We start from the raw sequence: 25,587 nt of genomic DNA on the forward strand, positions 1-25,587 counted from the left end.
TTGGATTTGTATGAAAAATTATAATGAAATAATAAAACCAGTAAGCAATAAAGAAAGGAAATAACTGCTTTTAATGTCCTCTGTTAAATGTAATTGTGACATTTAGGAATCCATTTGCTTCTTTCTCTAATATTAATTGTTTCACTGATTAGCAGAATGTGAGACAAAAATACAGAAAACATCTTTTATCATCACAGAATTTATAGGAACTAATCTATTTTTGTCAAATTATGGAAGTTTTTCTTGAAAAATATGTTTTTGAGAATTTGAGCTGATTTAAGATCCAATTTATTAAAAAAGAAAAGTCATTCAGTTATGCTAAAGTCTCACTTCATCATGACATTTATACAGTTTTCTTTGTGTTCTAAAAAAGAAAAAGTTTCTTAAGACATTTCTTTGTTAAGGTACTGTCAGCATATGGCAAAAATACTGGCACTTTGCATGGGAAGTGCAGCAAGAGCTGGTAGATTCCATCTCATTCTGTAGTTGGGGAGAAAATAGACCACAGTGAAGGCCAGTCATATGGCCATGACCATCAACTGCTTGGCAAGAAGCACAACTTCCTTGAAGCAGATTTGGGAACTGATTTTGCATGTTTTGGAAAGAGATTCTTCTTTGCTGTTAGATGGCAGAGCCCCCAAGAACAGTCCATTACAGCTGGGCCTTCAGAAGACTCTGTGTAATTGTTTTATATACTACTCTGAAATGAGTATTTCAGTGCAAAAACATTTGAGAAATAATAGTTGCTAATTTAATATTAATGGATCAATTTCAAGTATGTTTCAAGGACTATGAAATCCTGCAGATGAAGTTCTGCAGAAGAAGCAGATTTCCTTCTATACTGCTTTATTGTGGAGCCAGACAGTTAGTGTTGACCTGTTCCGTCAGGAAAACGCAGAGGTGTTATTATTATTATTATTATTATTTTATTGTACATTATTCAAAACATAGCTTGGCATTAGGCAAATGCAGAACTTTGGTGGTTTTGGTGGTATTGAGTTGGGGTTGAGTCTATTAAGTAAATTCTCAAGACTTGAACAATCTAGTTCCAAACATGATCAAGGCTTCTAGTGAAAAGATTCTACTCTACTTTCCATGAAAAAAAGTGTATGCTAAATATCCTCCGATAGCAACGTTAATTTCTATGCTTACACAGAGTAAGTACAGACTGTGAGAATTACAGAACTACCATGATGATGTCTCCCTAATCCCATTCATAGCAGTGTGCAATTTCACATGAGACCTGTCATCTTCTAGTCTCAATACCAGTATCAAATTTATTATTACCCAACCACACAGTGAGTCAGATTACTTTTTTACATGACAGAAAGCTACCCTATGAAGAAGTCCTGTGAGTCCAAGACCTGTATATCCAATGCACATTCCTGTTGCTGTAGCAGTTCACGTTAGATCAGGTGGGACCTATGCAGGTGGAACCCACACTGAACTTCAGTCTTGCCACAGTGAGAAGGCAGAGCCCCACTGCCCCTCTCCCATTTCCTTTTCCTGGATTATTTTAACAATCATATCCTTTACACCAGTAGTATTGTACATTGTGTACTAGCAGCATTAGCAATGAGCTGGAGTTGATCCAGATGAAACCTTTTAGTCTCTTTTGTACAGCCTAATGTAAACTGGTGCTGGCATATGCGTATCCAAAGGATGGATGAAACTGCCTCTTTGAGTAGCTTATTGTGGATTAAAATGGCTGTGTAACCTTGGCTTTTGTGATTCAGTACGTCCTTTGCTGTTGCATGTAATAATACCATACCTGTCTGAATTCTCACTATTTGTATTCTGTGACTTAAGGTGACTCTAAAGCAAAAAAAAAAGATTTTTGGAATCCACATTATACAGTCTTTTGCGTTGTCCCTCAAATGACCTTCATTTCTCTTCCGAATTTCCAGTCATGAAATAGTACACCCGAAAGTAGATTTAAAAGACCTATCACTTTCAAAGTCATGCTTCTTCCCTTCTGATCCAAGAGGAGAAGGAGGGACAGGGAGCAAAAAATCCTGCTGTCCTGATTTGTTTCTTTAGAAGATGCAGCTACGAGGGCTACTTTTCATCGCTGGCAAAAATGGTTGTGATTATGTTGAAAAAATAGTAGCTGAGAATTTGCTCTATCAAATAGCGTTATGTTGTAGTTTTCACAAAAATAAATCAGAGATATTACTTTCAGAGCAATCTACGTAGGTAAAGGTTACTTCTTTTCATTGAACTGGAATTTTCTTAATTAAAATCACATGAATCATTTCAGTTTGGCCAACTTTTAATTTAAGCTCATTCTAACTTATTAACAAACATAATGAATCCAAGTTTGAGAAGACATAGTTCTCTTAAGGACTTATTTATTTTACTTCAGCAAACAGTTAATCTCTAGACTGGCTTCCTTACATGATCTTTTATTATTATTTTTATTTGCTATGATTCTGCTGTGGACAGGGCTGTGCAAAATGTATCTCATATGATTTATTTTTGCCAAAGGCATTGCTTTTCAGAGCTTCAGCATTTAAAAGCATGCTTGCAGTGCATAGTGATTTTAAAATATATTAATTTTATCCACAGCTGTTCTGCATTCCATGAAGAAAAGGTAAGACTGTTGGGTGCCTGAATACACTAGTAATACTACATGTGCTTATTGGAGAGCTCTTTCACATATACTGGTGTTTTGATCATGTCTTAGAAGTTAAGGATTGCAGCCTGAAGGAGGTGTTTCTTAAAGGACAAGTCCCAAAGAAGAAAAACAGATGAGCAGAGGCAACATTGGAATAGTATCACAAATTATACAAGTTTATAAGTTAGTCAGACATGTAAGTTAGTGAAAGACAGGAGTAAATATTTTTAGACTAAGCAATTAAACAAATATAACACTGTTGTCTTTAATCTGATTTCTTGTGCAATATGAGATGAAAACAACCATTCACAGAAAAAAAAGTACCCTATGAAACTTCTTTTTAATCAAATCTGCTAAATCTTTGTGTTCTGCCTGCTCTCAAAGAACATTTTTGTTGTCTTAATGCATGTAAAAAATAATATCAAAATATTCTGTAGCTTTCCCTTCACATAATTTTCAGTTCAGACTAGACTGCTATCCAAACAACATAAGAAATTCCTTCCCAGAAGTCTTATTATAGATATACATTTCATGCCATCATGTGACGGGAATTTAAGAGATATACTGTATATATCCTTCAAAGAAGGATGATGGACTTAGTCACACATCAAAATACGCTATTATCCTTCTCTCTTAAGTATAGTAATATAATTCTCTACAATAAGAGAAACTGCATTTAGAGAAAAGATAATGTGGGAATACTACCTGTTGTAAAGCAGTAGTTCATAGTTTTTAACAGAGCATGAGGTTCCAAAAAGTACCCAAGTAAAGCACAAGAGTAGGCAAAGCAATTAATATATCTTTTCATCAGTTACCTTTTATATTTTCTAGATAAATGATGATAAAGACAAAAATATTATTTCTCAAAGTTTGTGGCAGATGTGTTAGCATAAAATGCAGCACTCCAATCTGCTTCCAGACTAAAACATGTTCCATCCTCTTTCTCCCGACTGGAGTGAATACAATATATTCCTTTAGTGTCCAGATTCCAGAAAGGAGACAAGCTGGGACTGGATTTCACATTTTGCTTTGTTGGAAATTACCTGCAGAAAGTATTAATGATTCAAGTGAATGTGATAATTGGAGACAGTGTAAGTGTTAAAAAAGTGATGCCTTGGAGATGCACTACATGCCTCTTTACAAGAACCTGGCACTATGTCCCTCCATAGAGATTTTGCTTATGTCTAAATTGTAGTTCAGATAGCAAAGCCAGGAAAAGGGTTTAAGCCATTGCCAAGATGTCCATAATTTATAAACGCAGCTGCCTGCAACATTACGCTGCTTACAAAAATGATCGCCTCTTGCAGGGTCTGAGATCATAGCCCTTGTAGGAGAAACCCCAAGACTGTTTTTGAGCAGCGTGAACCATGTAAGAATATCAAGAAACAGATACCATTAGATCCACACAAGTTGGCCTCGTCTTACCAGGTTCACACCAGGATACCACAGGTAGCCTAGTTTTGTTCTGAGGAGTAAAGACAGCCTGAATTTTAACCATTTTCTGAAATACAAGGGAAGTCTATCCCTGTGTATCAGCTTGCATCTCAAGTGATTTGGCAAAGGCTGCAGATGACATCCTAAAAGAACAATTTTTCTAGCTCTGTTTTAGATTGCATTCTGGGAGCTGCCTGTATCTTTCTACTGATTTCAAAGGGTATACTTGCTAAAACTAAACCCTACATTTGGATGTCAAACATTTTGTGAAATACATTTCCCCCACGGTACTCGCATTCACTGAAACACAGCAAAACATGCTCCACTTCCATCCTTTTACTATTAAAGTAATCAATAATAATTCTGTCATTTAGTATTAGCAGCTGGATTGCAGTTTCCTTGCTGCAGTGCATAAAATGAATAAACAGTTGCAAAACATTTTTTTCCAATTTGTACTCAGTAAACATTTCTACTTTGCAAACATCAACTCTCCTCTAAAAAGTACAGCAGAAAACATAGGGAAATAACATTTTCTCTGGAATTTACACAAATGACAGTTACCTCTGAAACAGCAGTATCTGCCCTCCTGATCATAAATATGAAAAATCCCTGTCTACCCTTTCCATAAAGGAAACAAAAGCATATGACTCATGTTAGTGGAAGACAGATGATATTTTCTCCAATACAGGTTTGTAGAAAATAGCTTGCTCAGAATGATGTCTAATCCTGTCTGCTAAGGGTTCTATCACTGTCTTAAATGAGAACAAGCTTTGGCTTACTGAAACTGTTAGATTTGGGAGCCTTATTCTTTCTGTAAATTGTATTTCTATTAAAATACTGACATTCTCCGTTAAAGAAAAAAAAAAATACAGAAAAATAAATTACAGTACAAAATCTATTTATACTGTTCTAACTGTGCAATCCTTTGTTGACACAGCTTGTGCAGTTAATGCCACAGCAGCAAGACTATACTTTGTAAGCGTGCTGCTTTCATGTTCTTTGTTAGCATTAAATTGTTCTCTTTAATGTTTGGGATACATAGTGAACATGGAATCTCACATATCATTTCCTACAGCTGTTGCACAGACATTATGCATTTTCTTTGTACTGTCACATTTTAGAAGCTGCTTATAAGCTGCTTGTGCTGCTCCCAGACTATCTGCTTAAGTCACTCCAGCTGCATCAGTTTCTCCTAAGCAGCAATATGTCCTGGAAAAGGCTGTCAATACCACATTATTTCTTTCCAGTGAAGAATAATAGCTTTTTTTTTTTTTTTTTTTTTAAAGGGGAAAAAAAGAAAAGAAAAAAAAGAAAAACTCAAACTAGCTTTTTGTAAGTAGCAACTGCAGATGACACACAGTAGTTTTTGGTAGACTGAACCTGACTGTCTGGCCAGCCCTGAAAATCTGTCATCTCTGTTATCCCAGTCAGCATGGATTCCCTGCATAAAAATCAGATTTGAGTAAAACTCTAAGCAAACAAAAGATTAACCGAAGGCTAGCTTGAATTTGGAACACCAGAGGAGAGGACTTGTAAGGACTATTTCTTTACAAGCATATGTAGAAGAAACAGCACAGAATGGCCCAGGAAGCATTAATCCCCCATACTCCACAGCAGAAATTAAAAAGAATCCTTTAACCCCCTGGATTAAGATGATGGAACAAGTGTCAAGACATTTACAGGTACTAGAAACACTTTCAATTTGTCTAAAATATTGTTAAATAGTTGATGTAGCAGCTATTTAACACTTTGAGGTACCAGTCCTGTTAACTTTTTTTAGTAACGATTTTTGCTTTAGGAATTGATAAATTGAACTTTTATTTATAAAAGTCTGCTAGTTTTTGAAATCAAACAACAGCTGCTTAAAGGGCAATACTACCTATGCATGCAATTCTATGTATAAAATTATCTGTAAAAGAACAGTGATTCAGCATAATTTAAGAGAGAAATTCTGGGGCCTGAGATAGGCCCTGAATGAAAGTTGACCTATAGATGAACCACACAACCTCACAGCGTACCTAATGTACAGTATTAACTGCACATATAAGATGCCATTTATCCACATTTTGCCATGCAAGTATGAGAATGTATATTCTGGTGTTTATCTACAGAAGCTCTGTTATGATGCTAATTATGCGGTATTGATGTTGTATCTTTCTTGATCATAAGGCAACTCTGCTGTAATGTTTGTTACTCAATTAAACATGTTGCATGGGCCCTGGGCAAACATTTCTATGGCCAGAAAGGCCTATGGTACATCAAAAAAGATAGCACAATTCCCTTCGTTCCTCCTTGAACACTGGCCTTGTTTTTTGGGGAAAACCAATACGAGAAAGAGGAAACCAGATGTTTCACCTGACTGATACATAGATCTGGTCATTCAGTGGTAAAAAGGCTGGACCTGTTTGCAGCAACTTTGGAGACCTCATCTACAGGGTGGACACGCTGCCGCAGGACTTCCCAATTGCTAGAACGTGTTCTCCAGATCCTCGCTGCAACCAGAGCTCACCAGCAACTGTGAATCTGTATGATGGTAAAGCAGTAAGGCAATTGGTGATGTCTTTCTTAATCATTATTGCTAACCTCACACAGTAATGATTAGATGCATTACCTTGCTTACTTTCTTTACTGTTAAGATTATCCTTTTACTATAGGTACAGCTTTATTTTCATATTATTTTGAAATAGACACTAAAATAAGCCTATCATTTTTGTTGGTGTCTGTGCCCTTCCTTCTGACCCCATCAATTAGCAAAACATAGGGGAATTGTTCTAATGACTTCCTGGGGTCGTAGGTCAGATAGGGTGCAAGCTGTGTGGAATTTGTGCTTCTGCATCCTAAGTTTTGTCAAGTCAAAAATTTACAATACATTTGAAAGATCTGCTATTTTTGAGATTTGCTCTCTAGAGAGTGAGCAGAGACCAGGATTTATTTCTTTTACATGTTTGATTCTCAGCTGTTATGCTTTTGCTATGACATTCCTGTTCTTGCTTTGCAATTTTTCTTTACAGTCAGGGGATTTTACATTTTAAACAAATGTACAAACCATACATTTTATGAATGCTGGTATTTTAAACCTGAATATTTTCATCCATTCTGAAATGTCCCATTAGCCCTATACATCTCTATTCCTGTTTTCTGTTTTTCTCTCATCTCATAACTATGGAATTCTTTCAAGTAATTTTTTTTCCCTGAGCATAACCCTTACTGGTGACAGGTGTTTTAACTCAGTTGCTCCTAAGGGATCTGTCACCCGAGCTGCTGCCTCAGCCCACATTGCTCCATCTCTCTCTACAGAGAAGGAAACAACTTCCATTTATTACTGGATTGAGCCAGATTTGAATCTATTTGCTGACAAGCAAAACAGCTCAATATTCCATAATGAACAACCTAGATAGCCCCATGGTTCCCTGTGAAATATACACTTTAATAGCTTTTCTATTCTAAGAAATGTCCTGCCCACTGATTCTTTTTATATTTCACATGGATAAACAAAGAGCTTCCCTCTAGATTTTTAATGCAGTTTCACTGATACCTATTTATGACAGCAAGGAAATGTGATTTTATACAAATTCTGTTCAGGTACAATTTCAGAATTTTAAATATTTGTAAACGTATTCCCCATCAGAAAATGGTTAACTTCAAGAAAGGGAAAGGAAAGAAATACTCACTTCATTTTATTGCTGATAATTTACTTTTGCTAAGTAGCACATATTCACTTATTCACTCTTTGTATTAAAAAGTTATGTATTTTCACTTTAAAATGTAAAATGTAAAAATGTACTCTCACTTTAAAATGAAAGTCCTTATTTTAAAGAGAAGATTTACTTGCTTTAAAGTAATTATAACTACATTAATGCTAAAGCAGTCTATATAGCTTCTTTTATTAAACTTTCATTATTATTTAATAGTAAGAGTATCAATGTGAAAGTTCTGTAAATTAAGGTTAATAACTTTAAGTTTACAAATAGCACTGTAAAAATCCAGGAAAAAGTTTGTATTTTGTAAATATAAATTAATGATTATAAGTTATAAACATAAAAGCAAGTGAACTAAAAAAATGCTTTTCTGTTCTCAGTGTTAATATTATTCTTTGACTTATTGACAAGATTACAAATTCTTTAAAACTATTCTTCCATTAGTAACTGAACATACAACCAGTCATTAATTGTTTTCTTTGCCATATCTCTAGCACTCTATTTCACAGACATTTTACTTCTATGGTTGCTAGTAGGTTATGCTATATAACATAAGTAAATTCCTTGTAACCTTTTATAAAATACCAGGATTATTGTGTACTTTTAATGAATGTATAGAGACAAGAAACTTTATCGTCTTGTACTGCTCACAGGACTAAATGAAAGAAGAAACAGAACATTTCTTTACCATATATGTAGACTGCTCCAAAAGTAATGCCTCCTATTTATTTCCATGGAAACTACAACAGTTAAAATTTGTTTTGTCTAAGAATTGTTTTCAAAAAGCTTTTGACTTTTTACCAGAACTGTTATCTCCCACAGAAAATCTTCAGTCTATTCATTGTTTTGATTAACAGAGAAATATCCTTGATGATACAGAATAATTCATAATTAATTGACCTGTGACCATATGTAATAGTCTTTCCTTCCTATTTTCCTCCAATTAAAATATGTAACTTCAAACATGACTGTAATTGTGCCTTTGTTGATTTTTTTCAACTGATTCTGTCAAACTTCAAGGGTGCAATTCTTCAGATAGTCTTTGATTTTATTATGACTTCATATTCCTATTCTTCAGGAGATTAGATGTGGCTAAAACTGATCACTTTTAATGTAAAAATAGTAATAACAATAAAGCCAGAACTAATGGAATACAGCAGGAATTTGAGGAACCTCTTATGGTCTATTATGATTATAATAACAGATAATGTTTAGGAAATAAAGCCTTTAGAAACAGGAAGGCCACAGAATAGAAAAAGCATCTAGAAAAAGTCCTGAAACCAAAAGCTGAAGTGAGCCTAAGCCTAAGGATAGAGCAAGCAAAGTAGACAGAAAGCATGAGTGAGGCTGTACAGAAGAAAAAATAAATGATAAAACACCAAAATAACCCAAGGACTTGATTCTCAGCATTGCTGAACTTAATGGACTGGTTCATCACAGTGACTTGTTGAAACACCTGAGGATTTATGGATTCACTTATTTAAACAGCAGAAACCTACACATAGTAACTTCAGTCAGAATAAAGGAGGTAACTAGTCTAACTAAAGCATCATAAAATTGACTGACAGCTATGAAGAGAAAAAGATTAAACTTTAAGAAATAAATGTATTTACTTTCTGACTGAGAAGGTAAGCAACAGATTAGCTACCATAGCAATTCTATGATTCTATGAACAGATGAAAGGGTGGTACGAATTTCTATTTATCATATACTCTCTTTAAGGGAATGGGTGGATTCTTTACGTACAATAGAAAACTGTTAGACTTCAACTAAGACAAATATAATGACATCATTACTATAAATTAACACATACGTAGACTCATGCTGCATTGTATGTACCCATATAAGCATATAAATGCTGACAGCACAGCCCAGGCACACAAATCTGACAGCTAGGCAAGTATTTCTATGAACGACAGATCCTGCACCAAGGCAGTCTGAGGTTGCTTGTGTTTATACTCAGAATTCACCAAACCAAGAAATAGTGAAATTGCATTTTCAGCAATGCTTAGTCTGGCTGTACTTTCAGAATAACCTCATTGCTTCTAAAATGATACTGAAAAATTGTTTTCTGCTTGCTTTCACAATTTATTTCTTTGTCTGTACAATTAATTATGACATACAATAATCTACATAACATGAATAGCAAGGTATATGAACAATGAACACGCTGAGTTGCACAGGCCCAGGCATTAAAGGCTGACATATACAATGCTTAAAATCTATTTAAAAAAAGATAAAAAGCATGACACATTTTGCACATTGGTTTTAAATTCATAAAAGCTCAAAAAGTATAAATCCTTAAAAAAAAAAAATCCTGAGAAGCACGTAAAATCCATATGTACTTCCTAAAAATAGTTGCCTGAGACATGCCTGCCTAGTGGGAATAATGTAGCCCTGATCTTAGCAGGTCATAAAAACACTTCTCAAAGTTTCTGAGCTTTGGCTGCTTAGCCATACATCAGACACGCAGCCTGTTGTAATGTGAGGAAAGTTTTGCTCAGTAGCCCCATGTGGCTAATGACTGTCTACCCAGCACCTACCTGGTCTCTCCGTGGTTGTTCTGCAGCTGCTTAGGTAAATGGTATTTTTCTTGTGCAAAATTGAACTACTGTACTAAAGGGTGGGCTGCATAACCTTCCAGGCTAACCCTTAAGGTTTCAGGCATTTCTGTGACATACAAGAAATAGCAGTACAATTTCTTTTCAATACTTTTAACTGCATGGATAAACTGATATTTTCATTGGGAAAACCTGAAAATCATAGAGGATATAATCATTAAAGTTGGAAAAGACCTGTAAGATCATCTGCTCTATCAATCCATCATTACCATGTCCACTGAACCAGTACCACTACAACCCTTTCCTTGATCACATCCATGGATAGCAATCACCTCTGAGTAGACTGTTCCAATTCCTCTTCACTCTTCCTGAGATGAGTTTTTTTCCTTCCCTGGCACAACTTAAGGCCATTCTCTCTCATCACTAGTTATGTGAGAGAAGACGCTGACCCCCACCTCATTACAACCTCCTTTCAGGTAGTTGTTGAGAGTGATATGGTGTCCCCTGAGCCTCTTCTCCCCCAGACAAAACAATCCCCACTCCCTCAGCTGCTCCTTCCGTAAGACCTGTGCCCCAGGCCCTTCACAGCTTCAATGCTCTTCTCTGGACACACTCCAGGGTCTCAACGTCTTTCTTGTAATCATGGGCCAAACCTGAACACAGTACTTGAGGTGTGGCCTCACCAGTGCCAAGTACAGAGAGAGACCTTCCTAGTCCTGCCAAGTACACTATTTCTGACACAAATTATTCTGTCCCCACTATGCAATGAAGTAGTTAAAAAAATCTTGATGCACACTAATTATGGTCCTTCCTATTTTATCAGTTCTTAAACAAATGAGGCAGATGAGTAATGTACTGCACCAAGGAAAACAGTTAAACTGTACAGACAGCATGATCTGCAGTCGCTCAGTGACCTGTCCAGTGTATAAGGCACTGAACATGGCTAACAGCCAGCATCAGTTTTTGTGCATGGTTGTTTGTTAGCTAGATTAAATGGACTCTAGCAAACTGGAAAAGGTTGGACTGTAGCATGATGGACGAAGAACCCTGGCATTTTTTAGCATTTGTTGTGACTGGGACAATCCAAGATGATTCTTGGTAAGGTGCTAACTGAGTAACTGGAACTAGTAAGTGAAATAAAAGATGTTTGCTTAAGTATATTTGTTCTCCATCATTTCATTCATATTTAACTTCAGAATTCTACTTTGGTACACATTCACACAAACCATTAGCATTCACCTGAAGTTACTCTGCTTCTAACATGGAAAATGTGTTCCCTTCTCTTATGTTCCAGAAATGTCAATGGTCCCGCTAACTAAAAAAAAAAAAAAAAAATCAAAACCAAAAGTTCTTAACACGTATGCATAAAGAAATTTATCTTTTGGATATATCTTTTATGAAAGAAACCACATGTCAGAGGGACTGGTGATCTCACCCAATGATAGGCATTTGGGTCCTGATTCTCTGTAACATAATACAGCACAAGGCCAAGGTAGGAACGCTTACTGCTATGGTGCAAGCAGCCCCACTGCTTATTTGGAATTGTTTACCTAACAAAGGAACAAAGAACAAAATCCTGCCTAACCTCGGCCAATATATGTATCATTTCGCTATAAACATCCCTGCCAGAGCGTATCGTGTACATTCAGTGTTAAAGCTCTCCATCAAAGCTGCGTACACAGCTGGTTTCTGGTTTTCACCACGGCGTCTCCAGCAGAATCACGAACATGGCCGTTTTATGCCGAATTTCTCGTTTTTCTTCGAGGCGCTGAAACCCCGTCCTGTTCCATCCTTTAACCTCCTCCGAACCTCCTAACTGGGGAGACAGTTACACGAGCAAAACCGTGCAGCCTCACAAACACTCTCCCCAGGCGGCCGCTTCCCCCACCCGACGCGGCGCTCGCCTCAGGAGGCCCAGCACGGGTCAGGCCCAGGGCGGCCCCCAAGGGCCCTCCGCGGCGCCTCCCGCCATGCCCTCTCGGCCCCGGCGCAGGCGCTGCTCACACCTCTCCGGCAGCGAAGCGGGGCGGGGCCGTGTTGGCGCCTGCTCGGCTCCCCTCAGCTTTGGGCTCCGCGGGGTGCCCCGGGAGGTGCCTGCTCGCCCGGCGGGGCGCTGCTTGCTTGCCTGCCGGTCGGGGGCTCTATGAAAGCAGGGCACGAGGGGCGATCTTAGCGCGGGTGCTGCGGCGGGGCGCCGGCCGGGCTGGGCTGAGCGGCAGGCGAACAGGCAACCGCCGGAGCTGCTACATCCGGGCAGCGGGCACCTGCCGCCCCGGGGGCCTCCTGTGACATTGGGGCTCGGGCGCACAAGGGGCAGGACGGTTTCTGGAGCCGGGTAGGGAGGGAGACCATCGCCCTCTGCAGCTATGTTTCGTGTTATCGTCAGCCACGCCAGGAAGCATCCCAGTGTGAGTACCCGCGGTCGCTGAGGCAGCTCGGCGCGGCCTGTGCCCCTCCGGGCCGCTGCCCTCCGCGCCCTCTCCTTTCTCGCCGTGCCGCGGCCTCGGGGTGCCACCTCCGCTGATCGGCGGGACGCGGCCCGGTCGCCTTTTTCTGCCTTTGCTGTGTGTGGGTCTGAACCAGTACGACGCGAGATACCTCTTCCTTTCTTGGTTTCGTCTCTCTCTCTCCCTAGCGAACAAATGTTTCTGAGAAATGCGTTGTTACAGTATGTTTGGTGACTGATATAGCAGCAGTCTTTCCGTGTCAGTTTCTACACACCACGCAGAGCCCTTCTGCAGTGTTTTAGAGGGCCAGTGTTACAGCTGAGAACACGGAAGCTGGCTGTTTGATTTGTCATTGCTATCAGATAATCTCATAATAATACTGTCTTGTTACATTGCAGTCCATCATCTGAAGTCTTTCTCGTTCTAGTTGATCCCTCTGTTTCTGATCATTGGCTCAGGAGGTGTTGGCGCAGCTCTGTACGTCATGCGTTTGGCAGTGTTCAACCCTGATGTCTGGTATGTAAACAGTTACTTACGGTGCTCAGTCATCTTGCTGCTTATGTGAAAGTAAACTTCAGAATGTTGGTCTTTGTTTCTGGAGGCCTTAGTATACTAGGTCCAGTATTACTGCCATGGATTGCAAGAAGATTTCCTTGCTTTGGAGGTTTGCTTATGACTTTACCTTGCAATATTTAGAGGTTGCTCACAAAGAACTGCAGCTTGTTGTACAGAAATTTTATTTAGATAGATGACTGTCCATGGCTAATAACCATGGTATGCAGATAAATTTTATTTCTTTTGAAGGTAGTGTGATTTTCTGAGTATGTTCTCATGTTCTGTATTTCTCTCAATAGCTGGGACAAGAAAAATAATCCAGAACCTTGGAATAAACTGGCTCCCAATGACCAGTACAAGGTAAAGTGAAAATCACAGACTTGTAGGAAACATAGTACCAAAAATGTAGCTTACTGCGTTAGGACATTTGAGTTTATTAGAAAGCAGCTGAATTAGTGATACATTTCTTCTGCTGTGCAACTTACAATTTGTCTTTTGCAGTTATAACAGATGGAGTTGTTTGAGCTTCATAACCTTGTCTTCAAATCGGTTGATAGTGGAGCAAGCAAAGAATTAGTCATATATATGCTGCAGTGTAAGAAAGAGGAATTGTATAACAGAGGGAGAATAAACAAGTGCCATAATGCGTGGAGAAAAAGATGGCAGGGAGGAGGACAAAATCTCTGGAGTTCTGAACAAAAGCTTTTAGAATTCTAGACTGTTGGCCTTTACTCATGGGAAGCAAAGTAGGATAATGTCAGTTTTAAATATAAACTATAATTTCAATATTAACTCTAATTAATAATTTTAATATAAACTCTAATTGGCAATTGTACAATTTGAAAGTAATTTTTTGAAAACTGTTTGTTAGTATTGGATGCAATAAGATGCTTCTTTAAATGATATTCAACCTATTTCAGGGTACTAATGAGGAAACAGATGAGGATGTGTAAAGCTTTTTGTACTTAACAGAAGTGGCACTCTATATACTAAAGACTTCTGTTAAGGACAGTTCTAAAATTATCCTCAGACTGCTAAGAAAGCAAACATACTATGTTTTCTGTTAGTGTTTACTCAGCACTGTATCTTAGTATGCCAGTCATTCAGATAAGTGAAAAAACATTTGAGAATAAAATATGTTGTGATTCCCCTAAAATTCTAAAAAGAATGTAATACATTATTTTTATTATCATTTCTGGAATGTAGCTGCTTCCTATATATCTAAAAGAGGCAAATTCAATGCAGGGCGCAGCATGAATTCTTTTAAGAAGTGCGTGCCTTAGCATTCCCATCTGCCTTAACATACAAATACAACCACAGAATTTACCATATTTGGGTTTGTGTATCGTTGTGGATTTTTTTCCCAAGGCTGTACTGTGGGAAATGGAGAAGCAAAAGTTCAGTAAAAAGCTCCGTTAAAATAGTGAGCTTTAGCTTTTGATGAAATTGCTTTTTCTTTTCTTAGTAAAACTCTTTTTGGAAAGACTGAGGAAGTCAATATTATAAAGAAAAGAGTTGAAAACTTGGTGATTATTTTGTGAGTTGCAGAGAAAAAATGCAATTTAAATGTATTAAAAGAATCTTAATTTCTTTTTCAGTTCTGGGCTTTTTTTTACAGTCATGTGTTTGATGTTAATTCAGGCTTGGAGGCCAAAATATACCTTTACTCTGTAAATTCACTGTGTTCAGTAACTATTTGGACTGTTTTAAATGGTCTGTAATAGGGTCCAACTTTATTAGTATAAAATGAGTATTTATACCTGTTCTTATTTTCTTCTTTGCTATTTCTTGCAGTTGTAGTTTAAGTTTACCTGAAGTACTTAAGTTTACTTAAACCAATCTAGGTTTTAGCAGCACTGCTCTAAATGTTCCCTTGTGATGCTGCTTTTTCACACTTACAATCGTTTATGCTACTTGGCAAGCTAGATTTTTTTTAATTGTTCTTTTGTATATACTTGTTTATTGTAGAGACTCAATTATTTCAGCTTTCTAACACGTTCAAGTGATAGATGTTTTTAATGGTATATATCATATCATTGAGTTTCTTATTCTGATCAATATATATATATATTTATCTCTCTTGCCTAGTTCTACTCAGTTAATGTAGACTACAGTAAGCTCAAAAAGGACCGTCCTGACTTCTGAACACACACATCTTCACGAGCTGCACAGAAAGGTCTTCCGGAAGCTGTCCGCACAATTAACATGCTTAATCATCCAGGAAATATTCAAACATGCCTCACGCTGCACTTGGTTATGTGTTTGAAAGTGTTTTGATGGGGTTTAATAAATGTCTGAAACTTGAAGTGTCTTCTGTTGCTTTAATTTCACTAAGTAAGAACATCCTGACATTAACAAACACCAATTCGTATTTGCACTACAAGAACTGAAAGTTGTCTCGATGGGCATAATACTTAGTCTTTTGACTTAAAATAATAACTTGAGAGCAAATACTTAAATGTGTGTCTATATATATTTCTAATTGCACTTAAATTTTTCCAGTTCCTACTTTATATAGCAGACAAGTCATTGCTAATAAGTCATTGCCCAACAGGGAAGCAACAGATGTTGCCATATGTTCCTGAAAATAAAAAAGCCAAGTTGTTGTTTGTTTAATTCATAGTTTGTTAATAAGAAAGAAGCTGATCTTAAATACCTAAAAAATAAAATTCTAGGAACATAATTAAAATTTCCAATGGATCATACTTTTAAAGGTCATAAAGCACACAATCAGCAGAAAAAGGCACAGGATTCAGAAATAATTAGTTTTTTGGCACAGATTATAAGAAATAATTAGTTTTTTTGTATTTGTACAAAAAAGTTCCAGATAGAGCATGTCCTTGTTTTGTTACTTGGCTGAGCCTTGTTATGGAGAGGCAGGAAAAAAATGTATTTGCATGTCTGTAATTTATGCTGGGTTGTTTTCTGTAGACAGTTGCTATTTCCCTGGATCAGGGATCTGAACTTAGTACAGCTGTCCTTATTTTGGTGTGTTTCTAGTTCTTGAAGTAGATGAACTACTGACAATGGAGTTAACCAGATAACCTTAGCCATTAGTGTAAATATATAATAGGGGCAGACTCAACCTGAGCAGCAAGAATGTTCAGTGGAGAAGAAAAATTATTTTGTGGCAATTACAAAATACCAAATATCTGCAAAGATTTCATGTTTTGTACAGTAAATCTTGCAAGTCAATTGGATGTGGTTAATTTGGCAGTGCTTTAAGATATTTTCCTTTTTGTTGGTGTACCTTTTTGTTGGATTCAGTTGCTGTTTTCATTTGCTTATTCGAAAGGCTTTCATGGTGTGTGAATGAGCGTTGTGACAGAGATTAATACGGTGATGGGCAAAGTATGAGTGTCCTTAGAGACTAAGGTAGATATTTAAGTACTGTTGGGAATTAGAATATTTTGTTGCAACGCTTTTTTTCTCTATTTTAAAAGTATGTTATGTAAAAATGGGAAATGTTTTAGTAACTCACTAGTTGATAGTTCTTTAGGTTTTTACTAATATTACTGTATTCACCAAATACAGATAATTTCTGTGGATATTCAGAAAGACCAATATATGGGAAATAAACCACTTTCTTTGTAAGATGAGACAAGGGTCTTCTTCATCACAGCTGAAAAGAATGTGTTCCTGTTTTTCCTAATAGAGACACCTAAGAAAAAGTGCCCTTGTCTGCCCTTGACACACTTTAAGATATATTTAAGAGAAATATTTAAGCTCTTTAAAGCTTTAAACATGAATTTACTAGAAAACAAAAGGGCCATTAATTCAGTGCTACTTCCTCTGTTTCTTAATGGCTGCATACTTACTGCTGAAACTGAAAACATTGTTCTGAAGGCCAGTAAAGAAGCATTTGCTCTTTTCTGGAGCACTTGGGAGCATGCTTCCATCATACTTTAAATAGTATCAGACAGTAGCTGTAATTGCCTGCCAAAATTATAATTAATAAACATAAGATTTTTTTTCTCCACTCTAATGCTTAAACTGCTCATTAATTGGAAAGTACTAGGTAGTTTTCAGAAAGAAATGAATAATTCTGTTTACTTTGTGCGACTTAACCAGCTCAACCACTAATACGTTGCTGTCATACAAACATTCTATGCTGTTTTATAGATCTATGGGACTAAATTTTGCAGGTGTTTTAGAGTTGAACTCTCACCCTTACATAAACTTCAGGCTGCACTACCAATTATAAGTCTGCGTTCAATTTTTTTGTTGACAGAAGTTAAGCACTTAAGTCTTCAGCATTGGAACAAAGAAGCATTAAAATCCACAAACCTTACTGGTGTTATTAGAATGTGAAATCTTTGTTCAAATAAAGTTCCACAATTTTTAATATTTTCTAATTTATTTATTCATTAATGGATCTATCAGTAATTCAGTTCTATTAAATTACTATTACTTCCACATTTTATTTTAAATCATAAAAACATACTTTGTTATTCCCTTTTATTCTAATTTCACATGTATTGATTTTACTGTTAAAATTCCATTTGTTCAAAGGCTTAAACGTGTGCTTACCTCTACCCACTGAGTTTCCCATGGGCACAGGAGAAACGCTTATTCCAGATAAAACCAAAGCACATGCTTTGCCTTGTTGCTGCTTGCTAGAGGCCTATCAGTAGCCAGTGCATTTCTTTCTATTTTGTTAGAAGAGAACCATTTTTCACAGCTCGACAATACTCTTTCTTTATTAAAATTTTGAACTATCTTCTTTAAAGCTCCTCTTTCCTCTTCGTAAAGGCAGAGATGGTATTCCCTGAAGGCAGCATGAAGAAACTGCAGTTTGGATTTCTGTACTCTGTTGTTTTTTAGGATTCTAGTTACTGGTGTTTGTCTTTAGCTACTAACTTTTATGAAATAATTACATCCCATCATTGGTAGGAAAACTGAGGTCTTTCACTAATGTCATGGTATGTAATTTCACTTGGGCAGATACCACGTTTTATGAAAGAGACTGATATTCTGCTGTCAGACATTTCAGCTAAGATTGATACAGCTATTGTTCTTCTCTTCAAGTAGATTTTTTCAGTGATCACTGTAAACTCGGCCTCTGTGTCTTCTTGATGAGACACATGCAGGAGTTTTGTCCATTATTCTTAGAATCCAGCTGTCAGATTTCTGTTAATGCAGTAATTCTGCACCTCCTCATCAATGATCCTGATAAGAAACAAGGTGATCAAATCTGAAATTAATTCTGCCCACCTAGGATAGAAAGAATTACAGATTTCCATATTCTTTCCATGTGGACGTGTATTCCATACAGCATAATTTGTTTCCTTTTATAATATTTTTAGTATAGACAATAAATACAATTCATGTTGTAGTTCTTAATTAGCTTAAAATAACCAATGGTAAGAAATTAGAATAGTGTATCTGATATTAAAAGAATTTAAAATTTGCATAGGATTTCTACCCAAATGTCATGTGAGAAAATGTATTTTAGATCTGCTTTACCTTTAAAGATAGTTTGGTGCATGGCTATTGAATGACCTAAGCAAATATGTTTAATTTTGACTGGACTATAATACTGTGTCAGAAAGAAAGGCTGAAAACTTATTTCAGGACTTTTAAAAAGGTAATTTGAAAGAAAAAGTTATTGGGGGAAAAAAAAAAATCAGATTTGAAAGTACTCACAGTTATTGTTTCTACTCACTGGTGATAAGACCAGCCATACTATGGCAACAGCTGTATGAATTTGGAAATTCTTCCTGCAGGACTAATGAAAGTGAAGTACAGAAGACGTATAAGAACTCAGAGAAATAAGACAAAAAAAAAAAACCCACAAAGGTGTTTGATTTTATCTTTACCACAGGTAATAGGTTTTTTGTTGTTGTTTTGTTTTGTTTATTATTGTTATTATTATTATTATTATTATTATTATTATTATTATTATTATTGTTATTGTTATTGTTATTATTATTATTTTGTAGAAAAGTTTGTTCTTCAGTCCACTTTCTTGAAATCCGGAAGCTGGTTGATTTCATGCTTTTACTTAGAAGTGGTCTTGGGATTGGAGTTTAGTCATAAGAAGTTCCTGTGAAGTCCAAACAGTTTAATCTCCTCTGATCTCTAAGCTTCTTATGAGTTCGTGTCTCTGGATACCACTATCATGGCATGTCTCCCAAACAAGTATTAATTCTATTGCTGCTTAGTGCCATCATTCTTGGATGGACTTCAATTTTCATTTATTTATTTATTATAAATCTTTTTGGAATATTGTATCTGTGATTTGTAAGTGTTACTACTTTCTTAGGAAGTACATCATCAGCTGGTCAGTGGAGGAAAACAGCCTCTGCCATTCTTGAGAAACATTCTTTAGCATTCAGCCTAATATTCATATAAATCTCACATTTTTCTTGATAACATTATCTCTACACAGGCTTCTGCTTATATATCTGAGGATGAATGAATTGTATGTCAAGAAAAATGAAGACCTTTTCTTTCTACTACAACAGTATAAATTAAAAAAACTCCAATAATCTATGTTATGATCTACAAATTAGAAGTTCAGAGTTTGAACATTATCTTTAGTTTGTTCCTCGTGGGAGTTAGAGGATGAATAAGTGTTCTGAAATGCTGCCACTTTTTGAAAAGGGATGTATGTGTTCAATGACAAAAAAAAGTTCTTATGTGAATTTTCTAGTTCTCTGCTTCCTTCACATTTTTAAAATTTCCATGTAAACTTTAAAAACTAAAAGTAAACTAAAAAGTAATTTTTAAACTTCCATAGTATCATAGAATCATTTGAGTTGGAAGGGACCCTTAAAGGCCATCTAGTCTAACTCCCCTGCATTGAACAGGAACATCTATCTACAGCTAGATCAAGTTGCTCAGAACCTTGTCCAGAATTACCTTGAATTTCTCCAGGAATGGGGCATCCACCATTTCTCTAGGCAGCCTGTTTCAGTGCCTCATTAACTATATTGTAAAAAGCTCTTTCTTCATATCCTGTCTAAATCTTCACTGTTTTACTTCGAAGTAGTTGCCCCTTGTCCTATCTTAAGTCTGTACTCTTAAATGTATGCAAAATTGCCTTTTTTTCCAGTCACCAAGGACTTCACCTGACTGTCCGACTTTTCAAGTATCATTGGGAGTGGCTTGGCAATTGTAACAGCCAGTTCCCTCAGGACTCTGGAGTGAGCCTCCTTGAGACCTATAGACTTATGGATGTTCGGATTCCTCACATGATCATGAACTTGATCTTGGCTTACACCAGGAGAGAAATTACTTAGCCAGTCCCCACCTTCCAACCTATGCACTTGAAAGGTGTGTGAAAAGCAGTTACTAGTGAAGACTGAGGCAAAAACAGTTGAATACGTCTGTTTTCTCCTTGTCCTTTGTTACTAGCCTGCTTGTATTGTTCACTAGGGAGAGCATGTTCTCCTGCACTTTCCTTCTCTGTTTTATGTATCTGTAGAAGCCTATTTTATTCTTTGCCCCCCTTGCCAAGTCTAATTCCAATTGGTCCTTGGCCTTTCTGACCCCATCCCTACACAGCCTAGCAGCATCCCTATGCTATTCCCAGAGCACCTGTCCCTGCTTCTACTGCCTGTGCATTTTCTTCTTCTAATTTGACCAGTTGTTCCCAGTTCAGCAGTGCTGGTCCTTTGCCTTACTGACTTGCTACATCTGCATACGGAGAGCTCTTGTGCCCAAAGGAAAGCTTCCTTTAAGATCTGTGTTACAGTTTTGTGTTTTTTGGTTTTCAGTATTCCACATCATAATGTCATGTAGTGCACTGGGAGTTAAAGTGTTAATGCTCCAATTCCAGGTACCTATTCCTATACATTACGGAAGTCATGGGATCTGGTCCTTCCAGATGGGATGGTCTCTTACTGCCTTGCATTGGGTGCTGGAGGGTGCTTTCCTAGCCATTCTAAGCTTTTCAAGTTTGACTCGATCTCAGGAACTCTCTCCTATCTTATTTGATTTATTAGTCTCAATTTCAATTAGATTGTATTATGTTGTGTTATCTTGTTAAGTTAGTAAAATAAGTTTTCCTCCACAGATCATTGCTGCTGTTTTTTTTTTTCCTTCCTTGAGCCCAGCTCCCGTCTCCCTATCCCTTTTCCCTTTCCCTTCCCATTTTTTCCATTTTTCCCTGTCACGGGCATAGACTGATCTAGTTAACTCCGTGACAATCTGCCAGCTCTGCTCTGCTCCGTTGTCATTGAGGACAGTTTCCCAGGGGGTTTTGTTGACTAACTTCCTGAAGAGCTGAAAATTGACTTTCCAAAATTTAGCGTCCTGACGTTACTCCTTGTCTGTTCCACATCCCTTGGTAGTGTGAACTCCACCATTGCATGGTCCTGACAGCCCCTGCAGCTTTCAATTCTGATATTACCAGCCAGTTCACCTGGGTTGGTGAGTAACAGGTCCAGTGCTGTATCCCCTCCAGTGGAGCTATTACTTGGCTCAAGATGTAACCATCAGTGCATTCCAGGAGCCTCCTGGATTGTCCACAGCTCACTCTGCTACTTGTCCAGACGATGTTAGAGTGGTCGAAATTCCCAGACAGGACAATAGCCTGCTTTATAAACTGATGTTATTATCATACTTACAGAAGATCCTATGAGATCATCACTCTGACTTACTCCATTTTTTGTCTACTCTCTTTTCAGTTCAGTCAAAACCAGTATCACTTTAGGTAATATGAAATGAGAACTAAAGTATACAAGAATTATGCATTCAATCTCTTGTTAGTTTGCTGCCAGCATTTACCTGACATTCCTCTCCTACTGAAATTGATACAAAGTTGGTATGTGGAATTCCTGCAATAGATAGCAAGTTCTGAAAATGATCAGGAAATAGTTTATTAACACATAGCACTGCACACATTAGAAAGAAAAATAAAAAATTCTACTGATAATGTTCACTGGAAATGCTTTGTAACTTAGACACCTCAAATAATATTTCTAGGGTCATTAATTTGAATTACTTTAGACAGAATAATGCACTGCGCCATTCACAGTTCATCACTATAATGTAAAGACAACTTTTTAGTAGAACTGCAAAAGACATAACCGAGTATAAAAATTTATAGACTTGTGTTTTTTTCATATTGAAAGCAAACTAACTATGATCATGAAATGTTTTCTAATTTTAGTTTCCTTTCTGCAGGCAAATGAAACAAACTGCTGAGAAGGTAATGAAAACAGATTACTTAATGGTGAAAAATCTGTGTGCCATTCTTTCTCTACCAGTGGTGCCACTGCTGGAATTTAATGGGGTGGCACCAATGTGTCTGAATGAAGATTTTTGTCCTAGCCATTTAAAAATGGGTTGAATCTATTAAGATTTCCTCCATACTCATATTTTCTTCCTTTTGTTTTGCCTTTCCTTTCACCTTTTCCCTTTTTCCTTTTCCCTTTTCCCTTTCTCCTTTTCCTTTCCTCTTCCCCTTCCCCTTTCCCTTTCTCTTTCCATTTCCCTTTGCCTATGGCAGAACTCAGCAGGAAATAAACTGAATTTTGTCCCACATTCAAGCTTCTTACTCTATTACTACTTACATCTCATGACAGTGTACAGGATTTTGATGGAATCTTAAGGGGATAATTTTCTTCAGATGATATTCTTTATAATGTGTCAAACATTTAACTAACTAGAATTTTGTAGGCTCGTGGGAAGAAAATTAATCTCAGCAGTTGAGGCACTGTGCTTAAAACAACTGAAGATAATTGTCAGAATTTCTGTATGTGCAAATCACACCTCTTCCTCCCACTTACAGCAGTCCAGATCAGTTCAAGAATTATTCCAGAAAAAAAAGAATGTGATGATACAGGTAGGAGGAATGTCAGTACTTAAACACTTACAGCAAGATCTTGATTTTACTGCAGGAGCTTTTTCTGCTTGTGCCCAGCCATTTCTACAAGTATTTGACAAATGCGAAAGTTGTTCTTTTCCTATACTGTGACTAGATACAGGTGATATTCATATTTGGCTTATTAGGATGCAGTGAGAATTAGGTTGAGGCAGAATAAAAACAAAAGCATTCCAAAGGGTTTCAATAATATAAAATATATACATGAATCGTGGGTCAGCTGCATGTTTTTTAATTTGATATTACTTGTTTAAAATCTTAAGATTTTGTGCCTCAGCTTTCATCACTGTACCTGAATGCAGATAATCTTAAACCTTCAAACAGTGACAGGATTTCACAAAATCTTCAATCTTAAATCTCATTTTATTCTTGTCATGTATAAAAATTAGATGCCTGCATAACTGAAAGGGTTTATCAGTGAACTATTATTTGGTACTGAAGAAGTAAACTTGTTCATTCTTCTGTAATGGAATGTAATGAAATAAAAAGCTGAGTGTCTCTCTCCTCAAACTAAGGACCTAAATTTTTGAGAGCTGTTTCATGTTGGTGACAGTGTCAAAATAGGAAAGTTATTCTGGATGGATGGATGCTAGGAGTGAAGAACCAACTGCTCTAAATCCAAGCCCTGCCATTGTCTGCTCTATCAGCCATTAGTGGAGGGGAATATGATCAGCGAGCAACAAATGGCCCTGGGTAAGTGGCTGTGTTTAAAGGTGATCTAGACTGCCTTGCATGGGAGGTCAAAAAGATGACTCAAGTTTCAGCTGCTTCCTCCATCACATCAAATATTTCAAAGCTGTTCTGGTAGATGAGTAAAGAATGATCAAGTTTTTAAAGTTCTACTGTTTAATAACCTGAGCTTGAGCTGATAATGAATAGAGGAAAATGTAATTAAAATGTGATCCTCAAAATCAGACTATCTTGCAAAAGGAATATTTCCTCCAAGGAGCATAACATGCAAGGATCAGACAGGAAGATCTGATTTGTGGAGTACACTACATAGCAATAGACTTGCCCCAGCAGTCAAATGAGTTATGCAGTTGCATTCACACGCACATGGAGCTTTAATGGTTGTACTTCAGAAGCAATAGAGCCATCCTATATTAAGCTTAACATTCTATTATCTACCTGTGAGCACATGAAACGCAAAATAAATAGTGCATCTGAAATTCTTCTTGGATGTGTTTTGCATTTCTCAGCCATTACAGAGAACTTCTATGCGAGAGAAGAATTGGGTTTCTGAGACCCTGGAAAAAAAGATTTGTTACATCGGAAGCAGGGAGAATGAAGAGACAGAAACAAGTGGTGAGCTCAGTCAGGCATAGGAAAGTAGAGGATGTAAAATATACAGAGGAAGCGTAATGAATTCCTCCATTACAAATTATTGTCACAGGAAAATGTTTTTGTACATGAATTTTGACATAGAAAATTGGATGGATTTTTGTTTGTTTGTGTGATGCATTTATTGAAAATGAAAAAAGCTCAGTGACAGCAGTATATAAATCTGTATAGATATGTTGTGTATGGTCTTCATTTTTCTTGTCTTCAGTCTTTATTCTCTCATGCTTTCCACAGCTAGATAGCCAGGTTTCTGCTTACTAGCCTGAGAAATCCTCTTCCATCATATATCTTCTGCCTGTCAGAAGCCTTCCTTCTGCTAGGCTCTGCTATTTCCTGACATGCTACAGTCATCAGCTGCTTTTGTGTTCAAAAGAAATAGTGCCTTTTCCCATCAACATCTTGTTACAAGTGTGACACCAGCTTTCTGAGTAAGCAGGATAGTTATGTGACCAAAGTAAAACTTTGTACATTTTGCCATAGGAAACTGTTTTGCTTAAAAAATTCCTACCAACAGGTCTGTTGTGATGTCTCTGGAAAAGGAGTCATATAAATATCCACAAGAAAGCAGGGGACATAAAGAAGAAGGGTTTTTTTCTCTGTCTGTATGCTTTCGTTTTTGTTTTGTTTTATTTTACAGTAAGGATGGTGAAGCACTGGAACATGTTGTTCAGAGAGGTGGTGGATACCCTGCATCTGGACACACTCAAGGTCAGGCTGGATGGGGTTCTGAGCAAACTGATCTAGCTGTAGATGTCCCTGTTCATTGCAGGGAGTTGGACTTGGTTGTCTTTAAGGATCTCTTCAACTCAAATAATTCCATGATTCTGTATCACATGCTGGCCAATACAATAATAAAAACTAGGAATTCAGTCTGCAGTAAATATGAAAAAGATGAGTTGTTTGAGTATTGAAAAACGAAAATTATTTGAGTATATGATATTTAAACAAAACAAAACAAACAAACAAAAAAAATGCTAGCACATTACACACAGACTATAATAAAAACATATTTGATTTTAAAGCATGTCTATATGCTGTGTCCAAAGTCAAATAAACATTGCTCTTTATAAGCAATCTTTGCTATGTTCATTTTCTTAGCGCT

General features: G+C 36.9%; 1 protein-coding gene and 1 long non-coding RNA gene across 2 annotated transcripts; one reads left to right on the forward strand and one right to left on the reverse strand.

The window, feature by feature from the left end:
• Window positions 1–3,497: 3,497 nt before the first annotated feature.
• LOC149917512 (uncharacterized) lies at window positions 3,498–12,407 on the reverse strand. The gene is made up of 4 exons (XR_016467787.1): window positions 12,317–12,407; window positions 11,550–11,625; window positions 6,407–6,574; window positions 3,498–3,660 (listed from the first exon to the last, which is right to left on the reverse strand). It is a non-coding gene; the product is annotated as an uncharacterized LOC149917512 (long non-coding RNA).
• COXFA4 (cytochrome c oxidase associated subunit FA4) lies at window positions 12,381–15,618 on the forward strand. Its single transcript, XM_031614416.2, has 4 exons — window positions 12,381–12,718; window positions 13,185–13,273; window positions 13,612–13,672; window positions 15,401–15,618. The coding sequence occupies exons 1-4, from the start codon at window positions 12,677–12,679 to the stop codon at window positions 15,455–15,457; spliced, it is 249 nt and encodes an 82-aa protein (XP_031470276.1). The 5' UTR covers window positions 12,381–12,676; the 3' UTR covers window positions 15,458–15,618.
• Window positions 15,619–25,587: the final 9,969 nt, after the last annotated feature.

Source organism: Phasianus colchicus, chromosome 6 (assembly GCF_987193195.1).
Source record: "Phasianus colchicus chromosome 6, bPhaCol1.hap1.1, whole genome shotgun sequence".
Taxonomy (NCBI): Eukaryota; Metazoa; Chordata; class Aves; order Galliformes; family Phasianidae; genus Phasianus; species Phasianus colchicus.